Here is a 14,632-nt window from a genome sequence, read left to right as displayed (position 1 = left end):
GCTTGCGTGCTTGCTTGCTTACGACCGTGCAAATCTTTCGGTCGTTTTTTAACCCACTTCCCGTGATCCAATCGAGCTGACATTTTCCACACAGACTCGTTGTGCATGACAATTAATTTTCGTGAAAAAATGTTTCCAAAATTTTACACTGTTTAGGGAAATTTTTTTAAATATTTTAAATACAAATATTTAATTACCAATTGCTTAATGCTGGCAGACAATCATCTGACCCATAGGTGGCAGTCATCTCAAGCCAGAGGACGACAGGACTCTAGCCGCCACGCATATAACGGATTTAGAGTGAAAAACTTTGTTTTTACGGGTTAATTTTTTCACCTGAAGACAATTGCTTGTGTTATGATCGCAACGGCGTGATTTAAATTTTAGTTCTTTTTTCCATGTGGCTTTACCAAAAGAACCAAAGAATATAACAGTTGTTTCAATTTACATTTTGAAAAACGATAAAACTTGAAAACTAAAAAATATATTTAGCAAGTTAACCAACTAAAATTTATATCTGATAAAGTCACTGGCTGGGCGTCGCCATCTTGGATCTGAGTAGAAGCAGCCCACAAAAGTGTTCAAGAAGCCCTTACGTTATTCCTTAAGTAATCATAATAAGCAATAATTGTTTCAATCTGAAATTATTATTTGTTATTAAACTCCTGATTAAGTACGGATGATATCTGTGCAATGGTGACGATCTTGTCGGGCGGTGGAGGGTGATTGCCAATAATTTTGGCGTGAAAATTACGACCATGCATGTGGCCAAACTCAAAAACAGCCTCAAACTCTGCTTTAGAAGAAGACCGAGCACACTGCGGCTGGGCGTGTATATGCACAGTAAACTTATTACAAGTACATATTGTACAGTGTATATACTTGCCAGTTTATTCGTATTATTTATTTACAACGCATTATATACATAGTATACAATATAAATATAGCATTTATACAAAACGTAGATTTGTCAGATGGTAACAAATTCAAGAATGTACATGATTAGAGGATTCAAGAAAGGATCCAAAATTCTCCTTAAACCTAAAAAAAATGCGAAATCAGAATAACGCACTGCATACATTCTCACGGGTGGTGGAATGACTTGAACGAGGAGAACAGGAAAACAATTGGATGACGACAATTTAACCTTATGGCGGGGCCCCGGGGTCCTGAATAAACGGAAGTCAAAATCGTAATTAATTAATACGTCCCACCGCGAACATAAACGCCGCCACCCACTTGGCGCGGATCATTCTGTTGTCATGTCGTCCATGCGTAGCGAGGAGGAATGCGCAGAAGAAACAAAACTTTGATTAGTGCATCGTGTAGAGCTCTTCGAGAGGAATAGAATGCCATATCGTTCGCCTTCAACAGACGTAAAATGACGTCGCAACGCAGTTTATGCGAGAGCCGGGGGCTTATGGGAACCGCCATGAGTTTCAATTGGCAGTAGCTGGAGACGGCATTTATCCAACAGCGGATGGATCATGGATGATGATAATGATGATCAAAAGTAGAACCTTTGGTTGTCCTATGGACATACTCAACCCTGTCACAAGAATGTGGAGCTCGATTTAAAGCTTTCGTGACTGCAGGGATTCATCTTCTTGGTTCTTTCGGTAAAGTCACGTAGAATGGAAATAATAAAATAATACAATAAAACATAATAAAATAATTCTCACGACGTTTCGACCACAACGCAAGTAGCCGTCCTCAGGTGAAGACCAGGTCTGTCGGGGAGACAGCGTCTGAATGAAACAGCACCATGCTTGGAGCGTATTCCATTCTACGTGACTTTACCGAAAGAACCAAGAAGATGAATGTGGAGTTTCTATATTTATATGTATGCTGAACTTCTTTCGCACTATACTTAGCCAACCGTGCTCATCGGAGGTGCGCGGGGGGTGGGTGAATAAATTAAACACAAAGCATTTAAAAAACAAATAGTTTTCAATCTAGATTTAAAAGTGTACATAGCTCCAATAGCTGCCTAATAAAATGTGACAATGATCCTGGCACGGCTCAGTTTTGTAAGGTGGAAAAGAGTTCTGAGCCAAACCATCCCCCTCTGGGATTGATAAAAGAAGTGCAACTTTGTGCAGCATCAATCAGTGGCGGTCCTCAGCAGAGACTGGCCCCCAACGTAGGAACCTGAAATGTTCGCCGCTGGCTCCGTGCTGCCAATGGAGATAAAACAATACAAATCTAAATAATGCAGTTTTTATATACCCGGAAAAGGCCTCACTCGGGTCTCGAGGCTACTTGTAAAATAAGAGCCCTCCATTTCGGCACTTTAGCAAATACAGTATCATAAAAGTAGCATTTTGAACGTGGGAGGAAATTTCAGTATCCGTAGAAGATCCACGCGGGCACGAGGGGGCGACGCATAGAGAGGAATCTCATGCAGTGCTGCCATCCCCCCGGCTGCCATCCAACAATTGTCTCGACTTCTTGTTGGCCTCTGCGCCTCGTTCTGGCCACACCCAGCCCAGTATCCCACCAGGGGGTAGCGTTGAGCTTCGTGCCTTCGACCTGGATGAATCCCGCCAATGAAGTGATGAATGTTGAACGCGCAGCGTTCACGTGGATACAACGCACGTTAACATGAACGTGCGGGGTCACGTGTGTTCGGCGGTCGAGATTGGCTCAATCAGTTCGTGCTCCCCGCATGCACTGGCATGCCAAATGATGTCACGAAAGGGGTACCACCAGTGGCAAATGGGGCACTGCTGAAGTCTCACTTGACACTTCGTGTCCCGTTCTGCGTCTTCGTTTTGCGCTGCGGATATAAGATTACACAGGGTCAGTCTGTCATAGGTACAACGGGTTGCAGTTCAAGTTCGAGTTAATGTATTAGGTATAGCCCTGTGAGCCATTCGGCTCTTGAATCGGGTGCAACCGCAACAAACAAAAAACAAAAACATGAACAAAAAACATCTTAAAGTGACTATGCGCAAACAGAAAAATCGAGGTAAAAAACTGCAAAGTCTTCCAGAAGAAAAAGCACCGTACACCAACGCTGTCACAGAGACGATCCCTCTCTCTTTGTGCCGATACGTGTTCTCTCTCTGTGTATCTTTGTGATATGTGTCTGCTTATATGTCTGTCTATAGTTTTCTGGTTAGATTTTTGTTGCTATTTCTTTTATACCTGATGATGATTGCTTGTGTTGCAATCGAAACGTCGTATTATGCTATTATTTAATTTATTATTTTATCTTTATACGTGACTTTACCGAAAGAACCAAGGAATAACCCACCACCACCCGACACAGCCAACTAGTAACTTGTTCTGTTTACGTGACAACCCTTACTAGTTGGCTGTGTCGGGTGGTGGCAGGGTTTTAACAACACGTTTATATATTTATGCGATCTAACCCCCAAACACCTCTGTTATGGATCAACGTTTCTCGTGGGGCTCAGCTTGCTTAGTTAATTGTACTGGTGACTGTTCGACGGATAAACTGGTACCCACCATAGCAAATGTGGAATTTCTACAAATACTCGATACTTTCACCAGAGCTGTAAGCAGGAGATGGGCACCATCTCAGTGCTCATTTGAGCAGGGAATTGCGTGACCTTGGTTATCCGAGGTCACGGGGGTGCGGGGGGGGTGACCCAGAAAAAACCAATGGGAAACATTCGTAAATTAAGGCTGCAAAAGAAATGTACTATGAGCTACACGTAATAAGGGTAAATAATGTTGTTTATATTATATTTTTATATGATGTAGTCATCAGTTGTACCTGCTGACGTGTCTGTGAATACAGACTCCTCGATGAGTGAGGAGCAGCTACTGAATGAACCGGGTGTCTCCGTAGACGCAATTATTTATTTTATTTCGCAAGCACTGTTAAGATCGGCAACCCAGGCAATCCACCGATGTATCATTGCGAGTTACCCGTAGCTACGTGTGAAATGGTCTAATGATGCAGCGGTATGCGTAGCAAGGTTAACCTGTCGTTTTGGACGCTTGCCACCAAGGTTATTTGTTCAAAAGTCATCGGTTCAATTCCCACATCTGTTTTTGTTGGTGTGTAGTTGACTTTTGGCACAGCGCAGGGATAAGCACGACTGTAAAGGCAGGGAGTGACGTGTGCAAGTACATGTGTAAAATGACACCACGGTGACATAATGTGGAAAAGTAGGCCTTTGAGTGTCCCTGCACAAGCAGCAAATGCACGCATGAGAATTACCCACAAAACATTGCGAAATAATTGAAAGTCCCTTCGTAAATATCGATCTCCCCACTTCGTGTCACGATTCAAAGTAAATATTACAATTTCATCCGGGCGATTTCAGCCAACGACTCGTGGAGACGCATCGCCAAAACCACCAACACATGCATTTCGAGTTATCTGCTTGCAAAGAAAGAGACCTCCGAATGCCGAATGGCTCACAGGGCCATACCAAATAAATGAAACTGAAAGAACACGAGTTCAAATACGAGTGGGGCATTGACTCAACCCGTAATACGTCTCCGCGGATAATTCAATGAGCACTACATTAGAGGTCCTGCGTGTGAAGTCAACAGTGGGGTAGAGACCCCCCCCCCCACTCCCACTGTTGGAATGCACATACGATGGTGAGTGTTTACCGTGCGGGAGTGTGGATAAGGGAGGAGGTGGAGGTGGAGGAGGTCCAGGCTTGGGAGCTTTTGATTCTGCCGGAACCAGAGACACGCACACACGTAAGCTATAACCTTGCTTAGCCAGAGCTATTAATGTTTTTGGTGTTTGCATTGTGCTGCTTGTACAGGTCGCCTTTTGGCAGCATTTGGTCTCTAGCACGGGTGAGACAAAGCTATAAAAGAGTCTCTGGTGTCGGTCAATCAGTCTCAGGGACAGTTGCATACATTATCAAGCATATTTGTTGGCATATATTTTTGTTACTACAAGTATGTGTGATTAATCGAAAATTTATGCCTTGTAATAGGCGTCTATTTGTTTATTTGAACATCTTAACACCTCCTGTATTTATGATTTTAAGATTTTTTTTCTTCAAAAAATAATTCAATATCTTGACACTGCCAAAGGGTCCCACAAATACAATGATGCTTAATATTTACCATTCTACGTGTGAATTTTAGATGGTAAACAGTTTAATAATAGGGGTTTTCCCCGTTTTTATGGTGACAAAACTGAAACATTTTACAAGGAATCATGTTTACATTAACCACAATACTTGTAGTCAGAATGCAAACAAAAAACAACACCGATAATTTATGCATTGTCCTTGAAACTGATTGGTCCACACCAGAGACAGCTTTCCTTAGAGCCTAGTCTCATGCGGTGTTCGACCAGATGACGCCAAAAGGTGCTCTAAGGAAAGCTGTCTCTGGTGGACATTGATACACACAGACATACAGAGATACACAAAAGACACGGGGGCACACACAGAGATACGGAGATACTGACATGGAGCCACACAGAGACATGGGAGATACACACGGAGACACAGAGACACATACGACGACAGAGATACCGCAAATGAAAAAATACAATTACTTTACCATGCAAGTAAAAAACGTGTATTTTTATTTAGGGCCCCTTTATAACAGTTGCTACAGGCCCTGCACGAGCTTAATCCGGCGCTGACGCCACTACTGTGGAATCCCCTTCCTCTGTCAATTAGGGATTTCAAGTCTGTGTCACTTTTAACATTTGTCTTAAAGCTCACCTACTTGTACTTGCAGGCTTTCCCTGTAACTTAAGATGAAACCAAAAATTTCTGTCGTCTGATTTGATGACTCTGCAATTATTATTCGTATTATTTGCTTTTATTCGAATTTCGAGAGTAGTCATTGATAGTTATTATTATCAGCTTTCTATCTCGCTTAGATTGTATCTATATTTGTGAGTGTAGTTTTATTCTTACGTACAGCGCTTTGAGATACTTCAATATGAAAGGAACTTTATAAAATGGAGGTTATTACTTTTAGATTACTGCTCGCCACCGCAGCATGGAGATAAACATATAATTTGATCACAAACCTTTTCCATGATCCCGGCTACTGCCGCAAACGTCCAAGTATTCAGGATCTTCATTTTGACACACTACATATGTGTGCGTATTCTTCGAGCCTGTAAATACAAGAAATGCAATAATAATAATTGGTGTTTAATCTAGAAGTACTGTTATCTTTCATTACGTTATGGCGGGATGTGTACTCATGCAGGCATGCAATGAGTGGGTGCCAGTCGTGGACATTCCATGCCAATGTTTAGGAGCAGTATTCATAGAACAACCACTCATGCAGCTCCCCACAAAGTGGTACTCATTTTGTCTATCTTCTGCTGTAGGCATCAGTTCAAATTCCACATTACTATGGCAGGGACCCACATGTGCAGATAGCAATCACGAGATGTTGTTCACTCGTTCGTAACCCTGGACAGATGGTGATAAGGCTAAGTGACCTCTGGATGGGATATTCAATTTGATGATGTAACTTTGGCATTGTATTTCACATTTGAATGATCTTAATTTTGTGCTTTTATGTACTTCAAGCATAAATCAAGATAGCTTAAAAGTTATTCGACTGCAGTTTACTGTCCACAAGCCTTCCAGGAGTCTCCCAATCTATTGCACATTTTACAAGCTTTAACGCTTATAAAACGGATGCTGTCAGAAAATCATGGCATTATATAATCACCATGCCATCAGTTACTACGGCACACTTTTCACAAAGCAGTGATTTAATTGGTAATCGCTGTACTTTTCTACTTAATTATGGCCAACTTTTATAATTATTATATTGTACATATTGTTCCGGCAAATTAAACATTTAAGAACATAAAAAAATGCGTAACGATAATCGCAACATGACGATGTTTAGCGAAATTTATCTCGATTATCGTGGATCTCATGGATTATCGTCATTGCATCGCCATACCGCAGCAATACTAGTCAAAGGCATTCACCTCCATCAAGCGGTGTTTATAAATAGGCAACGTTTCAAGCCACCGACGGGTGAGACTAATAAGCAAAGTCATAATGGATCGTCATTTGAAGGAAAAAAAACCTGTTTCGCTACCGGAGACCGTGCGACTACAGGGCGTTGCCAGGGTGGGATGCTCGTGGGTGGCTTCTCATACATTGGGACACTCGCCAAATCCAGTCGGAAGTAAGTTACAGGACACATCAACGTCGTCAATATTAAAAACACGAATTTTGTACTTGCATGGTAAAGTAATTGTATGTTTTCATTTGCTTAAACACCCAGTCGTTCATAAAAGTTGAAGGCAGTATAGTACTATAGTAATAGAGCAAGTGCAGAATCACTGAACCGGAATTGATAGCTTGAAAGCATTTCGCGCAGGGCCCTTGAAAGTGCGCGATCCGTAGCATATGTAGCTACTTTTGTTATTACGATAATCCGGCACTGGGTCAAGTGTCGTCTAACTCGAACGAGTGCTGGGTGTTCCTAATGTCGTTGTCCGTCCCCAGGTGGTAAATTCAACATTACGATGGCCAGGGCCACGTTTATCCTTTGGATGGCCACTGTTTGACTTCTCTTTTTATCCACACCCCCCCTCCCCCCAGAAAAATGCTGAGCCGAGTCTGCAGCTGACCAGGATTTGAACGCACACCCACCCAACCGATTGCAAATTGAGCGCTGTGCCGACAGCGCCAATATATGAATGTGGGAAATACCCACGCGTTTAAAATGTAGCAAAATACCTGGTAAACAGGCACGCTGCGAACCGTACCTTCTGGGGTTTGCTTTTTCTTTTGTTGAGTATTCGTCTGGTGAGACAAGATACAGTTGCATTTAAATATATCTTACTTCAAAGGCTTGAATGAACATAACCACAACTCCCTGTTATTGTGTGTTAAAGGATGCGGGGCTACGTTGAGGGCATTTAATCAAAATCCACTGTTGTACTGTACAATGTTCCTACATCTATGCTTCTCGGTGTCACAAGCTCGCATGGTGAAGTATGGTCAGAAAACCCCCATGCTCTGCACAGTGTGGGCATGGCGCTCATTCAGCAGTGGATTGACAACGTCTTTAAACATTTCTCAATGCAGGATTGAGCATCGCAACATTGCTGAAGATTCCGTTGTGTACACGGTATTACCGTTGCTATTCGTACGCGCGTTGGCAATTGTGAACTGCGTTGTCATCTATCGCATAACTGTTGTAGCTGCCGTGTAGCGCACGCTGTGTATGCAAAGCATCTCTCGGCGTCATGGCACATCGGCTCGTCTGAAATGCCACGTAGAGGACATGTTTTGGAAACGTGTTGAACTATTTAAAGTGTACACACACCACGTGCGTGTGATCTGGTATGCTGATATTACCTGGAAATCCAGGCTCCTCCCTGGCCACCACCTTTGTGTGAACATGAGAAACGGCGATTAGAGAAAATGAATCAGGTATGCATTTTCCGTAAGCATCTAAAAAGGTGCATCCGTGCAATTTCTTCCACAAGGCACTGCTAGTGAATGCGCCTCCAACAGAGGAAGGTTTGGACATCTCCGCTTGGGTCTAGAGGGTAGTTTTCCTATTCTTCCACACGGGCCAACCAACCCATTGGACTGCGGGGGCCTTTGGAACGAATGGAAGAATTCCTCATCGGCAGACTACGGCCCTCAAACCAAATCTTGGCTTGGTAAACTGATCACGTGTAACGAGGTGAATTTAAGTTGTGGAACATTTTCATCTTAATTGCATGGCCACTCGGTAATAAAGGATGCTTCTATTACAACATTTCCCATGGTACCCTATTTCATCTTTACACGGACATGCTGCATGGAGTTCGAAAAGCGTAAACGATGATTGTGTGATTATGATGTTATGATTACCTCAATTTGCTTTTAAAGGACGTTTTCAATGTTGTATTCCCTATTAAAAAAATACAACAATTAAAGTAATTAATCTCTTTCGACCTGACAATGAAACAGGTGTAAATCTTGGCATTGTTTTTGTATTGCTAAAATATCATAAACAGAGGTATTTTAAGTTTACGTTGCATAAAACTGCTATTTACATTCAAGGAATGAATATAATTGGTCACTTCATTTTTTTAAACAGTTGGTAAAACAAGACGAGTAAACAGGTATTGAAATTACAAAGTGCTGGAACAGAAATAAATAAAACATAGGGGTATTAACATTATTTCAGGGTCAATGTTTGTCTATTTTCTCCACTTTATTTTGTCTTGCTATCATTCCCCATGGAATGAGGCAAATACATTTATATTTTAGAACTCCACAGCCAGGAAGATGACATTCACATAACCGCATCAACAAAAAACTGTCAATGTCATTCCAAATACTGTGTAGTGTTTAAGTCTCAGAGCTGGCATGAGCCAACTTAAATGAACACCCAAATGTAATATCATGGGTTTTTGGTGCAGTCATTAATGACTGGGCCGAGACCACCGTCTATCCACACCCGAGAGTTTGCTTTGTCCGTTTATTGAGAGCAAGCGGTTGCGCCGATCCGGGCCAGAATGCGGGGGGCATCGTGTTTAAGACTGCCGCTAGGCGCGGGGTCGGCGACCACCTGCGCGTGACCGTCTGTGGTTGTTTGGCACCACAGCTACGCGGCGGGCTGTTGCGCGAGGGCCCCGCGCTCACAGTCGGCCTTGGCCGCTGGTTCAAACCCTCCCCGTCCGGGGTCGTGCCGACTCGGTGCTCCAAACCCCACTAGCCACCAATGTCTTGTTGTTGTACGTAAAACGCTGCGCTCAAAGCGGGTTTCTTTCCGAAATGAGCATTTAGGCCGTGTCCATTATCTATTTACAGCCCTAAGCCAGTGGTGGAAATTCCACATTCCCATGGCGGGGTACGACGACAACACGAGTCTATCCATCGAAGAATCACTGCAGAAGCGGTACGCGTTTAATCGAAGAATCACCGCAGAAGCAGTACGCGTTTAATTGACCCTACAGGAATGATGTTTTCAGTTTAATTTATTAGATATAACCCTGTGAGCCATGCGGCTCTTGACTCGGGTCCAACCGCAACAAACAAAAACATGAACAAGAAACTTCTTACGTGGCCTGTGCCACCCAATAATTTGAACTGGTAGCCTTCCAAATTGCAGGCCGCTCTATATACCGCCGAGTCAGCCATTTCTGATCGACACTGGACTAAAACGGCACGCATATTGAATGATGCAGTTGCACGGGTATTACCTTTGCGTTTGACTAAGTGGGGTGGAAGGGACCCTGCTAGCTTGTCCAGCTCCTCTTCATCCGAGAACATCAAAACCATCTTCCGTCCCTGGGGATTAGAGAAGAGAATTCGTTGATTTCAGTGCAGTACTTGGCTGGAAGCCATGACTTTGCCACATGTACGATGTGATGGTGATCGTCACTAGCCTCCCGTTGGGAGGATTACAGGTTTAATTTGCTCAAATGTAATTTGTTAACTCGTTGAGCCACACCGTCTCGCGACATGTTGCGTTCGACGATTTGCATCGTGGGGAGCATCAGCGTCCCGTCAAAATTAACGTTCCAATAAAGGCCGTGTACATCGGTTGACATGGGCAGTTGCGACAACACTGTGCAACAGCATGGCAGTCAAAGCAATGATTGCACTACAGTGCCGAATATACAGGTTCGAGCCCTAACCATCGACAACACGAGTTACTATGGATTCAAATAAATGTAATCCTGGCTTTCGACAAACTCGGCTCAAATTAGCACTATGCCCACGTTGGCAAACATCCTACTCCGTACACCCGTGTTGTTTTCGTTTAAGTGTGTGTGTTGTGTGGAAGCTGATGCACATGGAATATATTCAAATGGTCCGTACCTTCCACGATTCGAATTCTAGTGTTCTGTTAGTCGTTTCCACGAATATCTGATTTTCAATGTAGCAGATGGTTTCTAGCTTCCCGTCCTGCAAAACAGAACACACAGATTGCTGTTAATGAGATGGGTACATAGACACGATGTGAGCACAAGGGATACAAATTATGTTTTGTGTGTCCGTGGTTCATAGTTATCAGAGCAAACATATCAAATGCAGAACACCGTATGCTATGAGAGAGCGTATGTTTATAGGGTCCACCTCAAGGGTAAGCAATATAAACAAAAACACTAAACTAAACTATTTTATTTTACCAGGCAAGGCCCACTGAGCTATGTAGCTCTTTTTCAGAAGTGACCTGCCACAAATGACAGCTCAACGAAGCGGCTTATCATGTGGACATTTGTAGAAGCCAAATACTCTAAAACGCCTCACGTTGATTCTAAACGTTGAGGGAAATAAACGGAGGACCCGGAGAAAAATGCACACTCCAAACCTACGCCCTCCTGTATACCGGGCAAGGTAGTTCACGACTCGTGGTCCCCAATATATTCATTTTAGTACATGTACTGTATATGTATAGTACAAAATAGCAGGTACAACCGGCTTGGTGGCTCAGTGGACGAATGTGCAGCTTGCAACCGAATTATTGCAACATTCAATTGTGTCGGGGGGGGGGGGGTTACTCAGCCCACCGTGCTTACGAGGCTGCCTATCCTATGGATAGACTCACCCCCACCATGGGAATGTGGAATTGCCACCACTGGCTCGGGCTGTACACGGGCGATGAGCACTTCCTCAATGCTCATGAGAGCAGGAAATCACTTGGACTTTTTGGAGCGCATGCACGAGTCCAGCGATTCCCTGCCACGGCTGAGATGAGGGCACCTAGACCCCCACTGCACACATTGGCAATGGCCAACGTGCCAAAGGATGGCCAAACATTCCCCATGACTGACACGGTGTGGGGAGGCCTTCATCCAGCAGTTGATCGATAAAGGGCCGTGCATTATTTGTAATATTACATATCAAGTAGACACTGTGTATACAGTATTGTATGGGCAATTCCAATGTGACGGAATTACAGCGTGGCTCGCAAAACTTGACAATCGCACAATGGACCACGAGGTATCATTGGAGCTCTTAACAGTTTCTAAAATGTTGTTGCACGACGGGTTGGTGTGATCGGAGAAGAAAGCCACGTCCAATGCATCTGGATTGTTCTTATGATTTATTCACCGTGGAATTACCCCTATAATACACATTATCTGTATAAATATAAACACGTCGTTGTATATATGTGGATGAGGTTCGTACGAACCGCGCATATGATGAGGTAGAGCAATTCCCAAGACTCGATGATACACGTTATTCCCGATATGCGCTTGCCCGTCTTGTCATCGGTTTGCGTTAGGTAGATGGCGCACGCGGTTTGCAGTATCTGAGGAAAGGGAGCAAAAAAAGCAACATCAAATACACGAAGCGAATCGGTCTCCCTGCTCAGTCGATCAAACTGGCCGGCGCTCATCCGTTCTGGTGATGGCCCAAGAGCCTATCATCCCCTGAGCTTAATGGTCGAGAGCAATGACGGAATGACAGCACAAGTGATGGAACGCGTTCTCTGGAAGGGGATAATATCAACTCGCATGCCGGACCGATGATTAAGTCCATCGCAGAGATGACGGCTGCTTGGGGAAACTTTCATCCAGCAGTGGATTGACCACGGCTGATGATGATAACACTAGTGGCCAGTATCAGCATCAGTGATACAAACGTTGTAAACCTCACTTTCAGTTCATCGTAAAATAAAAATATCTACGCTAGAATTGTACGGTATATGGATTGGTTCGTATATGGATTGGTTTGTTAAGTAATAGTGCGATAATTAAAACCGGCCACTTACCTTGCATTGAGGTCCATATTCATTCAAAATGTTTTCGACGTCCGCTTTCCCCAGAGGCATGGCTGTAACTGAAGTGCGTGCGTTGAGCTCTCCACAGCAACAGCAGCCCTTTATATGATTGGTGAGATAGGTGGTGATTGGGGGGTTTCCAAATTGTAGCTCGAATTTACATAAAAAAAACCCCACCTGCTTTGTCTGCGTCGAATGGTAGCTTGAGAACAAAGGGTTTGACGATACAGCCCGCCCTGCCCAGCAGCAGTGACATCTGTTCGTGAACTGATGGGGAAGTTTTCCACCGTTAAGGGGAATCACAATTTTCTTCCGCAGGCTGGAAAACTACCGCAGGTGTGATGTCACGCGAGACGCACACACGAACGCGCAACACACAGCCGCCTCGGCACAGCACGCCCGCTGTCGGCGGTGTTGCACAAGCGAGGTGGGGGGGGGAGAACGACGCGTGTAAAAGGGCCGTTACCCGAAACGTCGAATACTCCACATATTTTTTGAGGGCAGTGTCATTGACGAAAGCGTTTGTGAGTTCTTTAGAGGTCGGTAACGTCACTTTGATTTGTGGCTTGCCATAAAATAGCCCACACTTAAAAAAAAACATGTATCTTTAAAGTTTGAAAAACTAGAGGGCGCTCAACTACTGTTAGCTACGAATAATCGCGCTACGAATCCCCGGCGAAACGAGTTCGATCGGGGCACCACGGCGGCGAGATGTTAACTTCCTCGCCTGGTATACAGGAGGTCGGGGGGGTTCACCCTGATGCCCGCTGTATATTTGGAGTCTGCGTGTCTCTCTGCCCGTGGTCGCTTGGATTTTTTTTCCTCCGGGTCCTCCGGTGTCTTTCTACCCTCCGCATTTATAAATATGCGTTCATATTATTTAGATCATCTCGATGTTTTATATGTCCACGTGATAGGCCACTTTGTTGAGCCATCATTTGTGGTAAGGTGGCTTTTGGAAAATAAGTTAATACCTCAGTGGGCTTTGTCTGGTAAGATTAAGATATTTGAGTTTACTTTGGATATTTTTTTAAAGTGATTTGTTTACATTTCCTTGACTCTGCACTCCTTTCCTGTTTTGTAATGTTTGTTGTTGTAACGTTCTTACCAGCGCCCTACTGGACATCTGTGAAAAAGAGCTTCATAGCTCATCGGATTCCTCCAGTATAAGTAAATATTCTAATTCTGATTCAGTCTCACGGCCAACCAGTTCTGGGCCCTCCCCTAGGTCGACTCAGCCTCAAATAAGTAGCTGAGGCGATGTATAAACATTGCTACAAGGGAGACCAAGTTGGCCGGGTGTGGTGTTGGCTACTCACCGCCTCGAGTGCTATGCAGGCCTTCTGTTAAGGCTACACGTGCGATCTTTGTCTTTAACCATACTTCACCTCACTGGCCAGTGCCAGTTTGTGAAGGGGGAGCGGCTGAACCAGTTCACATGTCACTCGCCACTGATGTTAGCCGTGGTCAGGGCCGTCTATAACGGGGGGGGGGGGCGGCGGGGTGCTGGGTCAAGAGAAAATCCCACTGTGGGCCCCCAACGCCTTCAAACTAAGCGGGCAGTATTACATCTGACACCGTGACGTCCAAGCGCGGGGGGGGGGGGGGCAAAGCGAGCCCCCCCCCCGCCCCCAAAGCGCGGGGCCCGGGGCAGTCGTCGAAATTTGCCGTGTACCCTAGAGTGTGTGAGACGACAGTGCCAGCGGCCCAATGCGAACGGGCCAGAAACCAACCCCCCATCTGTGAATCGTGACATGGGAATTTAAAACAGCTGCTTCCTCGGCATTGTTACAGCAGCGCATGAATTCGGTCAGTTCTGTCACGCAGGGACAAGCACACAAAGGGACAATTGGTGTGTTGCTTTTGCTCATCGGTGTGTGTGAGACCAATAACTGAAATGTACCTGGTTGCCAGTATAGGGGCAATCCATTGAGTAGGAACGCAAAAATCTGTCAAA

General features: G+C 44.5%; 1 protein-coding gene across 2 annotated transcripts; it reads right to left on the bottom strand.

Moving 5' to 3' along the window:
* Positions 1 to 890: 890 nt before the first annotated feature.
* LOC133351698 (uncharacterized) lies at positions 891 to 14,108 on the bottom strand. 2 transcript variants are annotated; one of them, XM_061567111.1, is made up of 10 exons: positions 12,667 to 14,102; positions 12,085 to 12,204; positions 10,767 to 10,853; positions 10,145 to 10,232; positions 8,808 to 8,847; positions 8,304 to 8,334; positions 7,709 to 7,745; positions 5,993 to 6,082; positions 4,597 to 4,662; positions 891 to 2,779 (listed from the first exon to the last, which is right to left on the bottom strand). In XM_061567111.1, the coding sequence occupies exons 1-10, from the start codon at positions 12,724 to 12,726 to the stop codon at positions 2,619 to 2,621; spliced, it is 780 nt and encodes a 259-aa protein (XP_061423095.1). In that variant the 5' UTR covers positions 12,727 to 14,102; the 3' UTR covers positions 891 to 2,618. The 2 variants fall into 2 exon arrangements, 1 of the variants encoding a protein (XP_061423095.1); XR_009756208.1 differs by lacking the exons at positions 891 to 2,779; positions 8,808 to 8,847 and having other exon boundaries at positions 4,591 to 4,662; positions 12,667 to 14,108.
* Positions 14,109 to 14,632: the final 524 nt, after the last annotated feature.

The sequence above is a fragment of the Lethenteron reissneri genome, chromosome 38 (genome assembly GCF_015708825.2).
Source record: "Lethenteron reissneri isolate LAM-NWPU_2019-01 chromosome 38, ASM1570882v1, whole genome shotgun sequence".
NCBI lineage: Eukaryota > Metazoa > Chordata > Hyperoartia > Petromyzontiformes > Petromyzontidae > Lethenteron > Lethenteron reissneri.
This window is presented reverse-complemented; position numbering and strand designations above follow the sequence as displayed.